The sequence below is a fragment of the Simochromis diagramma genome, unplaced genomic scaffold (genome assembly GCF_900408965.1).
Source record: "Simochromis diagramma unplaced genomic scaffold, fSimDia1.1 OVJJ01000753.1, whole genome shotgun sequence".
NCBI lineage: Eukaryota > Metazoa > Chordata > Actinopteri > Cichliformes > Cichlidae > Simochromis > Simochromis diagramma.
The window spans coordinates 17435267-17452623 of NW_024387523.1; the positions used below are offsets into that span (position 1 = coordinate 17435267).

A 17357-nucleotide genomic window follows, 5' to 3' on the forward strand; every position below is an offset into this window, starting at 1 on the left:
ACTGTGGCCTGTCCAGTAGTTAATAATGCATGAGATATTAGTTGTTTTTTGGGTCATTTCCTGTAGCTTCTCTCATTAACTTAAGTGTGTTAAATGCACTTGAGAAATAAAATATAAAATATAGTGATCCTCACCTGCAGGTACTATCCAGATCCAAGTAAGCTCACTGCAGAATGTTCTCTCTCTCTCTGTTACACACACACCTGTTTGCACTCCTCTGGATCACTAAATAAATGACTATTCTGCAAAGGACAAATGCAGCTAATTTAATGCAGAAACGCGAGAAAACAGTTGCTGGCACGGATTTGGACTGAATAACCACTAGAGTGCGCCGCAGGCTAGTTTTGTATATGATCCAAAACTACATCAAGTACAAAGTTTACTTATACTTCAATAATAAAGAAGAAGTGACTCCGGGACTATTGAAAGAAAAAGATTAAAACAAAGAATGACAAAGCAATGACACAATGTCCACAGTTTGAGAACACATTTATTGCAGTGATAACTCCAGTGGCCCCTCTACATCAACAAGACTGTTTTTATACACAAAGTGTAATTTTCTGGACAAAGCAAAACATTTGAGAAGACGCTTTGTCTGTCCTCTGTATATTCAGAAATCCAGCTGGACGGGTGCATTCTTCTTACACACACACACACACACACACACACACACACACACACACACACACACATTTGGTTTTATCAGTTGTGCAAATATAGGAAAGGAAAGACTACAGTAATAATTAAAAGAAAGAAAAACACATACACACGCATACACAATCACTGAACCTAGTTCCAGTCAAGCAAGTCACAGTAAAATATCTGAAAAACTCAAAGATTTAAAATACAAATTAGTTAATAAATAAATCATCTTACAGTAAATAATACTAACTAGAGATCACCCTGATGGGAATCGCACCAGCCATGACACATAGCCTCTGACTAAAGATCTGTGACGCCATCCTGCACAAATGTGATGAAATCTGACAAACATACAGCCAAACTACAACCCCAACGTGTCCAGGACTACATTTTGGCATGACACACTAGCTCAGACAGCAAGTTCAGAGAAAGACTTTCTTCCTGGGTATAACTGACTGAATTCACAACGCGTGAACTACATCACTGCAGACAGCCAGCTGTCTTTCAAGCATCTGTTTCTCCACTAAGTCTTCCACTCTGCCGACCTCCACCTCGTCCACCTCATCTATAAAGCTGGACCAATCCGTACTGCCGTCTGCTCGTTCCACAGGCTCTGACTGGCTGGAAGGGTGAACTGGGGCTGTTTCATCATGAGTGGTGGTCACACAGTTGCAGCTATCACAGATGCCGAAGCGTCTGAGTCCGGGTGAAACGCTAGAACCAGTGAAGTTTCGTCTGCAGCTCTTGCATGACACCGGCCAGTAGTGTCTGTGGACCTGTGGATGATCAAGACATGGAGGATGTGAATTCATCTGTTTGGACAGTACCAACTTTTCCATCAGTGTAGATGAGAATAACAGCACAATATTTTTTTTTTTTTAAATCCCAGCAGTGGATAGTGCTAAACCTCAGACTACTAGCAGATGCACTTATGGTGCCAATTTGAAACTCTACTCCACTATAACGCTTCATTCTCAAGTTATCACATTCACAAACTTGGGTGTCCACTCCAGCCACCTGCCTGCCCGGCAGGGTAACATCAGCTTTTTATGGCTGAGGGGTAAAAAAAATAATAAAAAAAAAAAAAAAAATACTGCACTAATGAAACTTACGTCACACAACGGTGAACAGTGAATGCAATTTCACAGTTTTCACTGAATTTCTTTAAGTCACTTAATGAAATTTACTTCAAAATGTCATACTTGCACCTAATATTAAAACAATGTTTAGCATCAAATGTCCTTAAAGTACCTAAAGAAAAAAAATACTCATTATGAATCTGATACATGAACATAATCTTTTACAGTATCACTTTAATGTCGCAGTTGGAGACTATTTTTAATATTCATGTGACTTTAAAATATTACACTGCACAATGTATTAGTGTGGAATGATGTTTTAAAGTAGAAAAACTTTAAAATGAGTACTATGGAGCACAATGTAAAATATTTCCATCCATAATACGGTGCATTGTAAGTTGGAAGCAGCATGACACAGATACTTTAATGAAGTCTTAGCATACAGAAGCTGTATTCTAGTATTGTATCAGGTCTCTGTCATTGAGACTCCTGTAGTAATTACTGACACATGACCAGTGTTGCTGTAATTGTTCAGTGCAAGGGGCCACAGGAATGCAACAAAAACTGAGATGCGTCTCTTCTCAGATAATATAAATGTTGTGTACAGATACACTTAATAAAAGAAAATCTAACCTGTTCATGCTAATAGTTTGGGTTATTCGAAAATTTATGAACTAAAGTTGCATAAGGTTAACTCAGAATGAAGTCGACCTGCTTGCAGTGCATGAAATTCTTACACTAAGGGCGTGGCTGCGTAGGTGCTCCTGTCGTGTGAACCTCTTGCCACACATGGGGCAGGGGAATGGCCTCTCTCCTGTGTGGCAACGGATGTGCCTCTTCATGATCCCCTTCTGCTTGGCAGTGTATGGGCAGAAGGGGCACTTGTGGAGTTTCACTGGCACTACTAAGCCGTCACCTGAAGGAGGAAAAACACAGCAACAATTCAAACCTACCCCTATCTATTCCGGTTGACAATTTACTAACATTGCTATATAGCTTTTTAATCGATTAAATGTCCTTGTATTTATTCTGCTAATTACCTGTGTCCTCTCCAAGCCAATCAGATTGGATCTCCATAATTGATGATCCTACAAATCCCAGACCTTCGTCCAGTCTGCTTCCTCCAGTGCTGCTACCCAGCCCTTGGGTGAAGCGCTGCCCTACTCTGTCCCCCAAAGAGTTGGGACCTTCACCTCTGGCCAGCGCCTCCATCAGCTGCCTAGCATTAAAGGATGAGCTGTATCCCAAGGGGGAGCGTTCGTTAGATGGAGAGGGACTTGGGGGAAGCAGCCTGCTATGATGAGTATTGTGCAGAGGAGGCCCAGGATAGGATGTGATGACTTTGGTGTCTGGTGACTCCATAAGCTCTTCATCGGGGTCGTATTCTATCTTAGGGTTCACCAACTCTGGAGTCAGAGCAGAAGATGAGGATGATGAGAGATTAGTCTGATCCATATGTCCCTTCTGCCCTTCACTCCCAGGTGCAAACTCTTCCCGAGAGGGATAGGAGGTGTCCATATCCCTGGTAGCGCCTGGAGGGGTGGTGACAACAATGGACAAAGGTGTTCTACCTGATGTAACAGACTCCTGACCTAAACCTGACCCTCTATCCGCCTCTGAGACCTGTAAATGAGGCTCTGCAACCCCAGCACCACTGGAAATTGTTGCAGAAGGAGTGCCACTGTCTGCAGGACCCATTCCTCCATCCTCTATCTGATTCTCTTTCTCCGTGTTCCTCTCCTTCTCCTTGCTGCAGATTTCCAAAGACGACCGGATGTACTCTTTGCAGAAGTTCACCAGATCCGTCATCTGCAGGTAGCTGGCTGCTGACATCACCTCGATGACATTGCTCCTGTTCAGAGCCAGGCGTCCAGAGTAGAGGAAGTCCAGAATAACAGAGAAGGCGTCAGCTGTCACAATGTCCAACGACGCTGTGCTGTAGCGCTGTCCGCTGTCCTGAAAAGAGATGTTTTCAAAAGATAGACAATGTTGAGCCAAATGTATCGGAAAACAAATGCTGGAACAGAAGATATTTAGAAAGTGGAACAGGGCTCCAGAGAAATATCGGTACATTTCAAATCATAGTTTTTACAAAACAGCTGAAGGTTTTCAAGATCTCCATTTTCCTGACTTCAAAAATGCTGTTACGCTACTTTCTAGGTCATAGAGCTGCTCCCATATTACCCAACCAATGTCTCTTCACCGGCCCTCAGTAATGTTAAGTATCCAGTTAAAATTCTCATCCTTACCTATACAGCATTCACAGTCAGGCTCCCTTGTGGCCGACCTTCTTCATGTCATTCCCTTTAGTCAAAACAATTTAAAATTAATGTTTTTTGGGAGGTTTTCCCCTCACATCCACCGAAGGACACACTGTGATAGAGTACTTGAGGCTGTGACCTGACCTGTGTAACTCTGCCTGTATGCTGGGTGAGTTGTCATTTCTGTGGACTCTTAAAAATCTGTTTACGTGGGGATATTAGTAATATATTTATGGCAGTTCTTCTTTTATGAAATGCATATTTTGTCTTAATTTTTGTACTGCTTTTAACACAGATTTTTCTATTTGTAGCACTTAATGCATTATTTCTGTTGTTTAAATATGACCTCCCTTCATTTTGGAATTTTTACATTGCTTATGTTTGTTTTCTGTGAAGCACTCTCTGCCTCTTGTTTGAGAAAAGAACAATATAAAAAAATACTGCTTGTCTGCAGTTTTTAGTTGTGACCTTGACAAAACACAGTGCTGTGAAAAAAGTATTTGCCCCCTTCCCAATTTCAAATCTCAATTAGATAACGAGAGAATAAATGCAAAATTGAGGTTTTTTTTAAATTATGATTTAATTTATATAAAAAGGAAACAAAAGTCTTCCAAACTTTTCTGCAGGAATTTTAGCCCCCAGAATTGTTTTAATTCAGCCACATTGGAAGGTTTTCAAACCTGAACCACCTGGTGAAGGTCATGCCCTAGTGCCTCAATTGAATCCAGACTTTGGCTAGGCCACTCCAAAACCTTAAGTTGTTCATTTATTTTATTTATTTATTTATTTATTTGTGAGCCAGTCAGGTTTGTTTTTGATCATTGTCCTGTGGCATAACTCAAAAGTGCTTGCGCTTTAGGCCATGAATTGATTGCTTCATGATTTTCTGATAGGGAGCAGGTGCCAGCTGACTGTTCCATAAACTGCAGCAAGTCATCCAAACATTCAAGCAGCAAAGTAGCAAAGCCCTAGACCATCAAAACACCAACATCTATGACTATTGGTATGATGATCTTTTTATGAAATATTGTGTTTTAGTTTTATGCTAGATTTTAACACAATTCAAACATTCCAAAAAAGTTTACGTTTTTATCCCGTCCACAAACTATTTTCTTAAAAGTCATCACGATGTTTTTTTGGAAAATGTGAGACAAAACTTTGTGTTCTTTTTGGTCAGCAATAGTTTTTTCCTTGGAACGCTCCCATGGATGCCATTTTTGCCCAGTTTCTTTCTTACTGTTAATTATGAAGAGAGCCAAGTGATGCTTGCAGGTCTTTAGATGTTTTGTGACCTCCTGGATGAGTCTTTGATGCGCACTCTGAGTAATCTTGGTCGACTCCTGGGAAGGTTCACCGCTATTCCGAGCTTTCTTTATTTGTGGATAATGGCACTCACTGTGGTTCGTTGCGAGTCCCAAAGTCTTAGAAATGGCATCTGTTCTTGAGTTTCTCTAGATGATGTGTTGCTTTTTGAGAACTTTTAGCCTACTTCATTTTGTCAGACATCTTCTCTTTAAGTAATTTTTCAACTGAACAGGTCTGGCAGTAATCAGGCCTGGGTGTGGGCTTAATTTAACAAGTGGGGGCAATTACTTTTGTTTTTTTAAACACAGGGCCAGGTAGAATGGATATAAAAAGTGTAGACACCCCTGTTGAAATGCCAGGTTTTCTATGATGTTAAAAAGAATTACTACAATACATCATTTTAAAATGTTCCCACCTTTAATGTTACCTAAACCTGTACAATTTAATTGAAAAAACAAATCTGAAAAATATTAAAAGTTAAAAACACATAAATAAGCTGGTTGTATAAGTGAGCACACCCTTAAATCACTACTTTGGTGAAGCAAATTTTGATTTAATCACAGCATTTAGTCTTCTACACACCTACTATCAATAAAAGAGACTCTGTCCATCTTCCTCCTCTCCACTGCTGGAGGTTTCTTCCTGCTCATAGGGGATCATAAGATTGTTGGGGTTTTCTCTGTGTTGTTATTGTAGGGTCTACCTCACAATATAAAGCGCCTTGAGGTGACTGTTGTTGTGATTTGGCACTGTATAAATAAAACTGAATTGAACTGATTAAGCCCAAGTAAAGTTAAGCTGTCCTAGTAGGAGTTTCCTGGCGGCATGGTGGTGGCAGTAACATGCTTTGGGGTTGCAGCTGGAACTGGGGCTTTAGTCAAGATGGAGGGCCCCAAATCTTCAGGCATCTACTAGAAAGCTGAAGATAAAGGGGAATTTCACCTTTCAACATGACAATGATCTCAAGCCAATTCAAATGAACAAAAGAATGACCTCATCTGAAGAAAATTAAAGTCTGTAATGGCCCAGCCAGACATAAATCCAATGGAAAAATCTGTGGTGTGATCTGAAGAGGGCTGTTCACAAGAGATACCCTAGCAATCTGACATATTTGAGTACTTTTAAAAAGAAAGGTGGGCAAATATTGCGAAGTCAAGATGTGCCATGCTGATAGTCTCCAACCAAAAGAGCCTGACTGCGTTCTTTAAAAAAAGTGCTTCACCTAAGTACCGTAATTGTCGGGCTATAAGCCGCTACTTTTTGCACAAGCTTTGAACCCTGCGGCTTTTAGTCAGGTGCGGCTTTTCTATGGATTGTCCATGATTTTTGTCATATCGTAAGAGGATTTGTTTTGTTTGTTCCGCTGTTGTACGGCACTACGTTGCCTGGCGGAAGGATCGGGGTTCAAGAGTGGTATGTTGGTCACATGTCCGTCCGCCAGGCAACGTAGTACCGTACGAAGTAGCGCAAAAAACAAACTTCAAAGTAGCGCTACGCGTTCAGCAGGAGGCGTGGATGATGAGCTTGCGAAAAGCAAGTTATGCCCAACTCCACCAGTGGATTGTGACAGCGTGGAAAAGTGTGAAAACATCCACGATCACCAACGGATTTCAAAGGGCTGGACTGCTGCATGATGGAGAGGAGTTATGCAATACCCATAACTTGTTTTTCAAAATATTAATAAAAGTGATGTGTCTCAAAACAGCCATCTCTTTCCTGACAATTCCCTTTGTGCATATTCTCTTACATATGATAAGTCAACATTGAAACACCTGTGGCTTTTAGTCAGGTGCAGCTAATGTATGTACAAAACAAGATTTTCCCCTGATTTTAGCTTGTGCGGCTAATATTCAGGTGCGCTTTGTAGTCCGGGAAATACGGTATTAGTGTAGGGGTGTGCCCACTTATGCAAAAAGCTTTTTGTACATTTTTAATCATTATTATTATTATTTATATTTTCCTCCAACATTTTTTTTGCTTTTCAGTTGAATTATGCACGTTTAGGGAAAAGTGTAAGTCATTTATATCCACTGCAGGTTTGGAAAGCCTTTTCCCCCTTTCGACAAGCGGTATGTGAAAGAACACTCTGGGAAACAGCTGTCACAATAACACAACACACTAGACCTTGAAACTAACGATGAAACTGACTGTAATATATGCCAGTCCAATAATAAATACATTATTCTTGACCAAATCGTTGCATTTACGTCCAAGAAGCCACCTTAGTTTAGCCAGCTCTCCTTAACAAACACTCAGAGAAAACAATGGAATCCGTGCTTATGTCCTTACCTGTAGATAGTGAACGAGAAGAGCTCGAAAATAACCGCTTCCTGCAAACAATACATTCCGATGCGCCTTGAAGACACGGCCTTCAACAAGGATGCTGCAGTCACAGAAGAAGTCACGCTTCCGTTGCTCATTGAGCTCGAACAGTAGTTTGGACAGATAGCAAGGCACTTCCATGGCTGAACTCCTGGCGGCTCTGCCAGGATGAGGGAACAGACGGGTAAACTGAGGTAAACAAGCACTTGTGATCATTAACTGTTGGAGGTGTGTTATTTACAATCGTATTACCACTTAATAGTCAACTCCGACAGAGTTGTATTACAAGCTTGACTTATACATCGTTTAAAATCTCCAGGTAAACAAACGTTAATGATTATAGACTTTAGTCCTAACGGTGAACAGTTAACTCAGCTAACACACACTGGGTCTGACAAACTGTAACCACTGACGCTTGACACTTTAAAAACACAACAAGGATAACGGAGTTTAAACACGCAAACATTAACTCAGACACACCTGAACTAACAAAAGTGGAATCACTTTTCTCTGCTTGCTTGCTAGCTAGTGTGTGTTGCTAACGCTGGGTAGCTAGTTGGCAGTACTTTTCCTAAAATAGCCGACTGACGAGACCAGCTGCTTTTTACAAAACCTGTGAAAAAACTGAAATTAAAAGGCATGAAATACCGACTCACTTGTTTAATTACGCTGACCGTAACAACTCTTTTACCGTAGCACCGCTAGAAGCGAGCCTCTTTTGTCCCATGTCCACGTTAGCCAACAACTTCCGCTTTCGGCCAAAGAAAAAAAAAAAGCAGTGACGTTTTTGTTTATCTGTCCAATCAGTGGCCAGTTCTGCGTCTGCTGTACTATTTTTCCAGGAGGAAGTTATGGTCAGATTGACAGATTTACATCTTGTTCTGTACACGTGCCTCTGACTTCTTTGTGCAAAGGAATAAAACAACATGACTTGCAAAAATACCAGGAATATGTAAAGTAGTGAGATCACCAACTATGGCAAGTTTGACCCCAAGAAAAGGGATTTCTGTCTTCCATGTGCTCTTAATTCAGGATCCATATTTTACTTTATAGTAAATGATGATGCCATGCTTTTAACTATTAGAAAACGGATTTGTTAAGCTTCTGGACAAATACAGAAATAATCTAAAACGTTTTCGTAACACTGTCTGCACTGAACTTTTTTTTTCCTTACTATATGGAAGTATTCATTAAAAACCAAATCAGCTGATTAATGCTTACAATTCAATTCTAGATGTCTCCAGGAGAGACTGTATATCAAAGATGGATGTGACCATCATGAGCATACCGTTAGTGTCTGGATTCGGCATTTTGAAGTCTCAGTATATTTTGGCCACAGCTGGCTAAAATAGCTAAATGATCAGCTCACCATCAGGTTTGGCTAGAAAACTGCACTCACAGATGGGTGCAAGTAAGGTCCAGCTAAGTGATTTGAGTTAGAAGTCAGCTTTTGGCTACAGCTGCCTGTCAGTCAAAGTGGCCACACCCCTGACTTTAAGTTTTAACATAATCCATTGGAGAGCCGTTTAACAAATTCATCCAGCACACAGCTGTTACAAAGCAGGAAACTATCCATAAAGAGCAAAACGTTTTTTTGTGATGATGATGATGATGATGGTAATGATGTTTTGGAGGAAGAACCTCCAAGTGTCACCCTCCATCTCTTACCAAGTCCAGCATGCCGCTGTACAACCACAGGCGGCTCGCGCCTGCCCACATTGTCTGCTCAAGAATACTTGTTTATTTGCCTCCCATTTCGGAGAGAAAATAGATCCTTTTTTTATTTTATTTTCAGACATAGCAAGAGTAAACAAGTAGTTCCTTTAGCGCTGCACCACACCCTCTCAGCACAATCCACAGCTCTTAGAAGTGTTTTTTACACTGATGGGTGCCGACTGGGCAACTTATTTGTTTCAGATATTTTCCCATGGCAAACAGAGTGAATACAAAGGCTTCGTGGTGGCCTGTGGAAACCACAGGGTAGGCGTACATGAGCCTAAGCACTCACCCCTTTTCTTTTTTTTTGAAAATGAAATTTATAGCACCTCATAAAAACTCTATTCATGCTTATAAGCACTAAATATAAACCAGTATAAAGCAGAAGGCTTTCACTCAGCTCTTGTAAACTTGACCTGATGGAGCGTTGTGTCCGGCTGCAGGCAAGTCCAGCTGTCAGTTGACCCGACAGGCACAGCCCTAACACGAGTCCATCCCAAAACAAAGCTAAAATGGGCCGAACACTGATGTTGCTCTGCTTATTGACCTTCTTCTGGCTGTGACTCAGGGAAACACAAGGCCTTTGTTTTTGTCATTTGTTGACTTCAGGGCAGGAAACTCCCTCTCTGCAGATCGCAGCCAAGCAATCACACTGGACTTTCTACAATACTGCCCTATCTGTGTGGCAGTTTAGCGCCGGTTTACACCCAGCAACTTCTTAGGAACAAATAACATTCATGATTCATGATTGGGTTTCTTGCCTGTCCCTGTGATTACAACGTCGTGTGATGATTTACTGATTGAAAACCCAGACAAAAAGTAAATAGATGAAGTGATGGCTGTTATGTAAGGTTACATCCAGACTTGGGACCTCACTCATTGTGTGTGTTAGCCGCTCTGAGACCCACGGCTGGCACAGAGGGCTCCAGCAGCACCCCTCTGGGTCCCTGTGGTCTGCGCCTCAGCACATAACAGCCACTTAGGCCGGCATTTTCCCAGGCTGAGACAACACACCATGGTGGCAGCGTGAGCCACAGAGAGGGCCTGATTAAAGAGTAGGGACAATGGAGGGAGAGAGAGACAGGGACCGTGGTGGCATTTTCCATCTCTGCCGCTGTCTCCTGGGGGGACCAAGTATGTGCCGTGAAACGTTTGAATTATCCCAGAATCTCTGGAATTCAGACTGAGGCACCACGGAGAGGACCCTCGACCGGGGATCAAAGAGCTTTGAGAGGAGTGCGGTGGATTCGTGGTGAAGTCGAGTGCATAGCGGAGTATGAATGTGTGTGTGCACGCGTGCTTGTGTGTTTCAGGAAACTAACTTGAAAAAGATTAGGAAAATGTTTGAATTTGAATCCCATGTTCTTTTATGGCTTCATGTATAAAGAAAAAAAAACATGTTTGACTTCTGAGTGATCACTGAGCAATGAAATGCAGGCATGTGGTGTGTGTTTCATCCCTTATGAGATCAGATAATGCAATCATAGCCAATCATTCGAAGTCTAATAGAGTGGGCGCCCCTCTTAGTCTGTGGTGGCAGTAAAGGAGGAAGAGAAAAGCGAGAGGGGGAAACCTCGTCCCTTTCTTTCTATCTCTCTCTGTAATTATCACTTAATGTTCTTTGGTAATCTGGAGACGTCTGTCTCTTTGCTTCGTCCTTTCTTCCCTCGCTGGAGAGGAAATGTATAAGTCTGAAATAAATCTGCCAGCCTTTTTATTATTGTATATTTAGCACCAGAACAGAGTAGTAAATGGAGCCAGCCCAGACCACAAGCTTCCGGTATCGCAGGGCCGCAGCGCTGGCTGTCTTTGCCACAGCCAAGTCCAGAGATCAAAGCCTTCTGCACCATATACAGCTAGCAAGGCGCTCTCAAGCAATGACCTCAAGCAAGTTTTCATGTCTGAGATAGACATTGTTTGTGCCCAAGATACACGTGGAGTGTATAGAATGAGTCTACTGTACAAGTATGCCTTTCAACATTTGTATGAGCATCTGTTACGGGCAGTTTTATGAATGTGTGCCTGTCCTTTGAATCCATATGTCTGTGTGGATGAGGAATTGTCTTGTGTTTGTTTGATTTCAAAGCAGGGAGCTTTGCATTTACATACATATACATATATATTTACATATATTTACACACACACATACACACACACACACACACACACACATATATATATATATATATATATATATATATATATATATATATATATATATTTTTTTTTTTTTCTTTAGGGGTGCAACGATACTCGTATCGATATTGAACTGTCCGATACAGTGCTTTCGGTTCAGTACGCATATGTATCGAACAATACAAAATTTTTAATTTATTTTATCAACTTTCCTTCTGACGATGCTGCCTGTGTTGAGCGCTCAGTGGATCTGCGCTCGACAGTGCAGCCTAGGCGGAGTAGTCGAACGCAGATTCACTGACCGCAGGGTAAGCTAGCGAGACAGAAGTTAAGCTCGTTGCAACATGGCAAATTGAACCTCCCCCACCCTCATTCAGATCTGGCGTTTGAAACTATCTTGGTCTTCATGTGAAGTATGACCCTGAAGGTAAGCCCGTCATGGACAAAAGTAAAACAGTATGTCGGATGTGCCACGCAATGCTCAATTACATGGGTGGGAACTACTGCGTTAGTGCAGTTTGCTCATTAACGTGTTGCCGTCCAGCCCCACGCACGGGGCGATCCGCGGTAGCTCGTTAACGGAGATTTGCTGTGTTGTGGCGTTAACGTCATTTCACCGAGATTAACGCTGACAGCACTAGTGGGAACAAAATGAAGATGACTGCACATTTACTCCGACATCATCCTAGTGCAAAGACAAGTGGAAGCAGTCAAAAATAACAAGCACGCATGCTACAAACTTTACCCGAGTCATTTAGACAGCAGTTAGCACATGATTCTCCTTATGGGGACCTGATATGTTTAATGTGCTGCTGAGAATATAGCCCAGAAGAAGCGTATAGTATAGATTTTATTTTGGAAAGAGCCATTTCTCTGTAATAAACTCTCTTTTCCAAAGATGAGTGATTTCTCGATCAGATAGATTTATTTTTTTTATTACTTTGTTGTTTCAGCAACGTTAAATTTAAAAATTGTACTTTTGAGTTAAAATATATATTTATAATTTTAATAAATGACAAATTAAAAAGGCATGAACATTTTTTGTATCGAAAAAATATCGAACCGTGAATTTTGTGTATCGTTGCACCCCTAATATATATATCTATATATATAGATATATACACACACACACACACACACACACACACTGTGATTCTATTTTTAAGAGACACGTGAAAAATTTGTACAAAGGAGAAAAAATGTGTTTAAAAAATGCCCGTTTGTAATAGATGAATTTGAAACATGTCTATAAGTGGTGCTTGAGCTGCCAGAAAGGTCAGGCGGTCACAACAGTTTTACTTGTGTTTATTTTTTAAAGTGAGATTATTTTTGTCTAATTTATTAGTTTTATGAAATGATGATTTGGCATCTGGAAAAAAAAGTGCTCAATCAAACCCACTTCAGTGTATCCTGTATTTCAGTTTTCTCAAAAAACAAAAAACAAAACACTACTGTACTGACACCAATAAAACCAACTCCCTCAAGGGGATGAGAATGATGGCTGTTATTGCCCACATCCTTCCTCCATCAGCGTCTTCTCTTCCTTTCGCGCACACTCACCGTAATCCCCGTCTAAAAATGACCCAGCAGTGTGGTGGCGGCGAGTTCTTATGCTGGTTTTTCAGGGGCTTACGCTCGCTCTCCTGAGCTGCCATCGGAACAAGGTGTCGGCAGGTCGCCCCCCAGATAAGGCTGTAATCTGAGGTGTAAAGTTAAACGAGGGATTTGGGAAAGTGAGAGGCTGTCAAAGAGCAGCAGCACAGGGGTGTCTAACAGGGACGGGAAAAAGCGTGGCCTGGCTTTGTCTGAGAATCCAGTTTTATTTTCATCTCTGAGTGCAAAGCACAGCTTGGATTAATATACATATATGTAAATTCAATCAATCTCCTCCATAAATTTAAACGATGGGCAGCTTCCAAGTCAAAAGTCAGTAAAACTGAACTGAACTGAAGAAGCTTCTTGGATAAAAGCTTGAAACATCTCCAAGAAACTTAAAGAAGTCTAGTTGCTGTTCTTTCTAAGCTCCTTAGATTACCGTGACCTGGACATGACTGAGAACCTACTCAGATTTAGTCAAACTTGTTTTACAGTGGCTAATATTAGCTGAGTCCTAAACACCCCCCTCTCCACACATACACTCATCAAAATCAGGCACAGTCACATGCATGGCTGAGGGGCACTGCGGATTAGCCTCGAACTCTTTCATTTTTCACTCCCCCCCCCACACTCCTTTTTTTCTCTCTTCTCCTCCTTTCTCTGTGGCTCGTTAAAGATTGTGTCCTGTGTGTGATGTGGCAGAGGAGAGCAGTCAGAGTGAACTGATTACGGACGAGGGCCAACGTGCCTTTGAGTCATGGCACCGAGCAGCATTCTTCACGTGCTTAAAAATAGTAACAGTCGAGCTTTTTCAGGTTTGTTTTTCCTCACTGGATGACTTTGGGGCATCCTCTGTCAGACTGTAATCATAGCCAGATTCTCTCAACCCCCCCCCCCCCCCCCCCCCGCCTTCAATTTTCTTTCACGTCGTTATTGGTGAGCTCGTTCAATCTTATGAAGAAAATTGGCTTAGCGTGGGAAAGGCGAGATTGTTTTGGGGATAGGTTTTCTTGTTTTAGAGTTGTGCACATTTTTTCTTCTTCTTTTTTTTCAGTGCAGGAGGAAGAAAAAGTGCCAGCTTGTGCCAAACCCTCACGAAGCATAGATAAAAAGGAGTTGAGTGAGAGGGAGGCCGCAACACCACGACAAAGATATGGGCTGTCTAAGCAAAGAGCTTTACAAATGACGATCTCCAGGGGGAAACAGAGCGGGTGGGGTGGGGACAACATAAGGGAGAAGAGGAGGCGAAGAGGAGAAACAAATGTGGATGAATTGGTGGGAGGGGAAGGAAGATGGGTATGGTTGGTGGGGGTAGGGGGTGGTGCAACACAGTGCAGTGTGGAGGGATGGGGGGGGGGGGGGGGGGGAGGGTGGTAGATGAGAGGGGAAACATTCCCCTTGCCCACATTAAAGACATAAAAAAGAAAACAAACAGAAAAACATGTCTGACATAAAGAGGCTGGTTTCCGCGGCGACAGCACAATGGCTGCCTGTGGCTCTCGGGGCCCTCGCCGTCCCGTCTGGGGCCCGGCACCAGCGAAAGTCACCGCAGTCACAGGGCCCATCAGCGTGTGTGTGTGCCTGTGTGTGTGAAACATGGTGAATGTCATCACAGGCCCAGTGCTGTGGGAACCGTCATGAAAGGGACCCCACTCGGAAGCCACAAAAGCTCCTTTCTGCTTCTTCTCTTCGGCTTTTAGCCTCTTTATTTATCTTTGCAAAGGGGGAGCCAGATGAGGAGGGAGGACTCTCTCGCCCTCTCGCTGTTCTCTCTCTGTGTCTCTCGCTCTCCGATAGACGGCACGACCCGTAGCCGCAGCCATTTTGCCCTACTGACACCTTAAATCACGGCAGCTACTATTTCAGTCATTCGCTCTGGCTGCGTCTTGCTGCGTTCCTTTGGTAGTTTATTCACAGCTCATCTTAGCTCAATCAGATCATAAAAACACAATGGGTTTCTTTGGAGACACCCTGTGGGCACAAACCTGGCGTTCCCAGGAATGCCTCATATATTCAGGTTTTTTGGAGTGAATTGTGAAGACAGCCAGACAGCAAGTGCATCAGGTCCCAGCATTCCTTATGTGTCTGAAAGGCAGATAAATCCCTCATGGGTCCGGCCCAGAGAGTGCCAAACCAGTCTGATGCCAGTTCCCATGCCAATCCATTCCTGATCCCTGCGACAGAGCAGCCAGCCACAGTCGGACTATTATAAAGGCCTCATACCAATACGGAATCAACTGATTTTGAGGGCATGTGTCAATAGCGCTTGCATGCAGCAGGGCACCATGCAGGGCCCCTTTGACCACATTTGGCCTTTCACAGACTCACTACGGGGCTTCAAGACAGTGAATAAATATTTAACTTGCTTGATGGTTTGATGCTATATTATCATTTTAAGGACCACCTTCAATTTAAATAACACATTTGCAAACACCACTGAAATTAATGAATATATGTTTGTTTTCTTGTTGTTTATTTTCTACTTTCTGTGAATAAGATATTATATTATTATTATTATATTGTGAATGTGAAGGTGTCGTTTTTTTAGCTTGTTCTATTTGCAAGATTTACATTTTATTATTAATATTTTAACATAATAACACAGCACTCTTTTGATTTCCATACAGTTAATCAAATTTTCTAGAAAATTTGCATCGTTTCCAAATATTCACTTTTATTAGAAATTTAAAAAATGCATTAAAAATACCCTCCTTCAGATTTATGATACATAGGATTTTACTTTCATGTCTCTTTTTTTCCAGCAGGTTTAGCTCCCTTTGTTTGTTTTTAAACTGGTGCATGTACATTACATTTTGACAAAAAAAAAAATTGTTGGTGTACTGTTAATGAAAGCAAACCATGCAGTGAGACGTATCAGTGATCAGTTATTTGGTTTCACTGAAAAATGCGGAGAAAAAAAGTCACAAACAAAATACCCCGCTGAGCTTGTTCCATCTCACAGAGTTTCAAACAATAGCAGCAGTCATGCATCAGAAAGAATAATTGCAGCTGAGTGTTTGTGCCTTATAAATTGTGGGTATGTGCTGTCCACATTCGTGTCAGGGAGTTTCGTGTGTGCGCTAGCTTGTATGAATCAGTGCGTGGCCTCCAGCGCGTGTGTGCGTGCGTGTCCTCATGTTCATATTTGAGTTGCGCATGTGTGCGTGTGTATGCAAATTGTAAAAGTATGAGCTTGTTAATTTCAATAAGGGACTTTGCCTTGTTGTGGTTTGGTGGGATGGGAGGGAGAGTACTTGAAGTGGCCGACCAAGATCGCCAGAAATCTCCCAGAATTCCATCCAACCATCCAGTGCCAGCTCTCGTCTCCCTCTTATGTTGGCTTTACCGTTCCTTCGCACACGCCCCCACCATGAAACCATTTTCATAATTAATATATCTATTTATTCATTTATCTCCTTAATTACTTTCCATTTCTTTTCCCTTTTTTTTCTTTTCTTGTAACTTGCCTCATCTCGGAACAGCTGGGCGGTGTGGCCGGCAAACCAGAGCGATCTCTCTCTCTTGTTTTTAAAGAGACGTGCGATACAAATGGGAAAGTAAATCTTTGAAGAGAAGTAAAGAGCGGGTGATAAAAATAGCAATACAGAACACTGAAGGCTGACTTCATAGATGTCTTTTTATCTTTTTTCCCCCCCAGTTTTCTGATGCTGAAATGAAATCCAGATCTGAATTAGAGAATGATTAGTAATGAAAGGATATGTGAACTGGGTAGTGGGGGTTGTTTGCTGGGAGAGAAAAGGGATTTCTCCACTCTGTTAGTCCTGACTCATATCCACCACACTGCGAGCCCCCTGGTGATGGTCACACTGATTACTCACACTTGGCTATTGCAAACACACTCACTTGCACATGTTTTAAGTTATTCCACTACTTTACACATGCGACATGACAAAAATGATTGTAGGAAAGGCTCAATTGTCGTCACGCTGAGCAAGATGAAGCTGAAAAGAACATAAAGACTACTGGAAATCCATTTAAAAGACGACCAAATTAAAGTTTTAAAAACGACTTCACTTGCCCAACTAGTATACACAAAGACCTCGCACTCATTCATTGTCGCAGCCTATGTTTAAACTAACACACCCTTCCAGTCTGCCAGGCAGGAAGAGACACCCTCAGCTGGGCATTGTGTGCAAGAGGGCATGCCACTTGGCCTCTCTCAGTCTTTCACATACACATATGCACACACTGCTGGGTCACTTAGGCATCGCTCCTAACAACCGGCGCCTGGGTCTCATGTTTCCATGGCAATCTGCACCAGCAATCTTCCCACGGTGGC

General features: G+C 42.1%; 1 protein-coding gene across 2 annotated transcripts; it reads right to left on the reverse strand.

Moving 5' to 3' along the window:
- Nucleotides 1–472: 472 nt before the first annotated feature.
- zbtb8b (zinc finger and BTB domain containing 8B) lies at nt 473–8398 on the reverse strand. Of its 2 annotated transcripts, XM_040021036.1 has the most exons (5): nt 8266–8398; nt 7577–7769; nt 2762–3677; nt 2459–2637; nt 473–1418 (listed from the first exon to the last, which is right to left on the reverse strand). In XM_040021036.1, the coding sequence occupies exons 2-5, from the start codon at nt 7748–7750 to the stop codon at nt 1104–1106; spliced, it is 1584 nt and encodes a 527-aa protein (XP_039876970.1). In that variant the 5' UTR covers nt 7751–7769; nt 8266–8398; the 3' UTR covers nt 473–1103. The 2 variants fall into 2 exon arrangements, with proteins under 2 accessions (XP_039876970.1, XP_039876971.1); XM_040021037.1 differs by lacking the exons at nt 7577–7769; nt 8266–8398 and adding an exon at nt 3971–4003.
- Between the last annotated feature and the right edge of the window lie 8959 nt (nt 8399–17357).

Coding starts and splice junctions, on each gene's coding strand:
- zbtb8b (XM_040021036.1), bottom strand. CDS start 7,750: ATGGAAGTGCCTTGCTATCTGTCCAAACTACTGTTCGAGCTCAATGAG. Junction 2,638..2,761: donor TTGGCTTGGAGAGGACACAG/GTAATTAGCAGA, acceptor TTCCTCCTTCAG/GTGACGGCTTAGTAGTGCCA. Junction 1,419..2,458: donor TACGCAGCCACGCCCTTAGT/GTAAGAATTTCA, acceptor GATCATCCACAG/GTCCACAGACACTACTGGCC.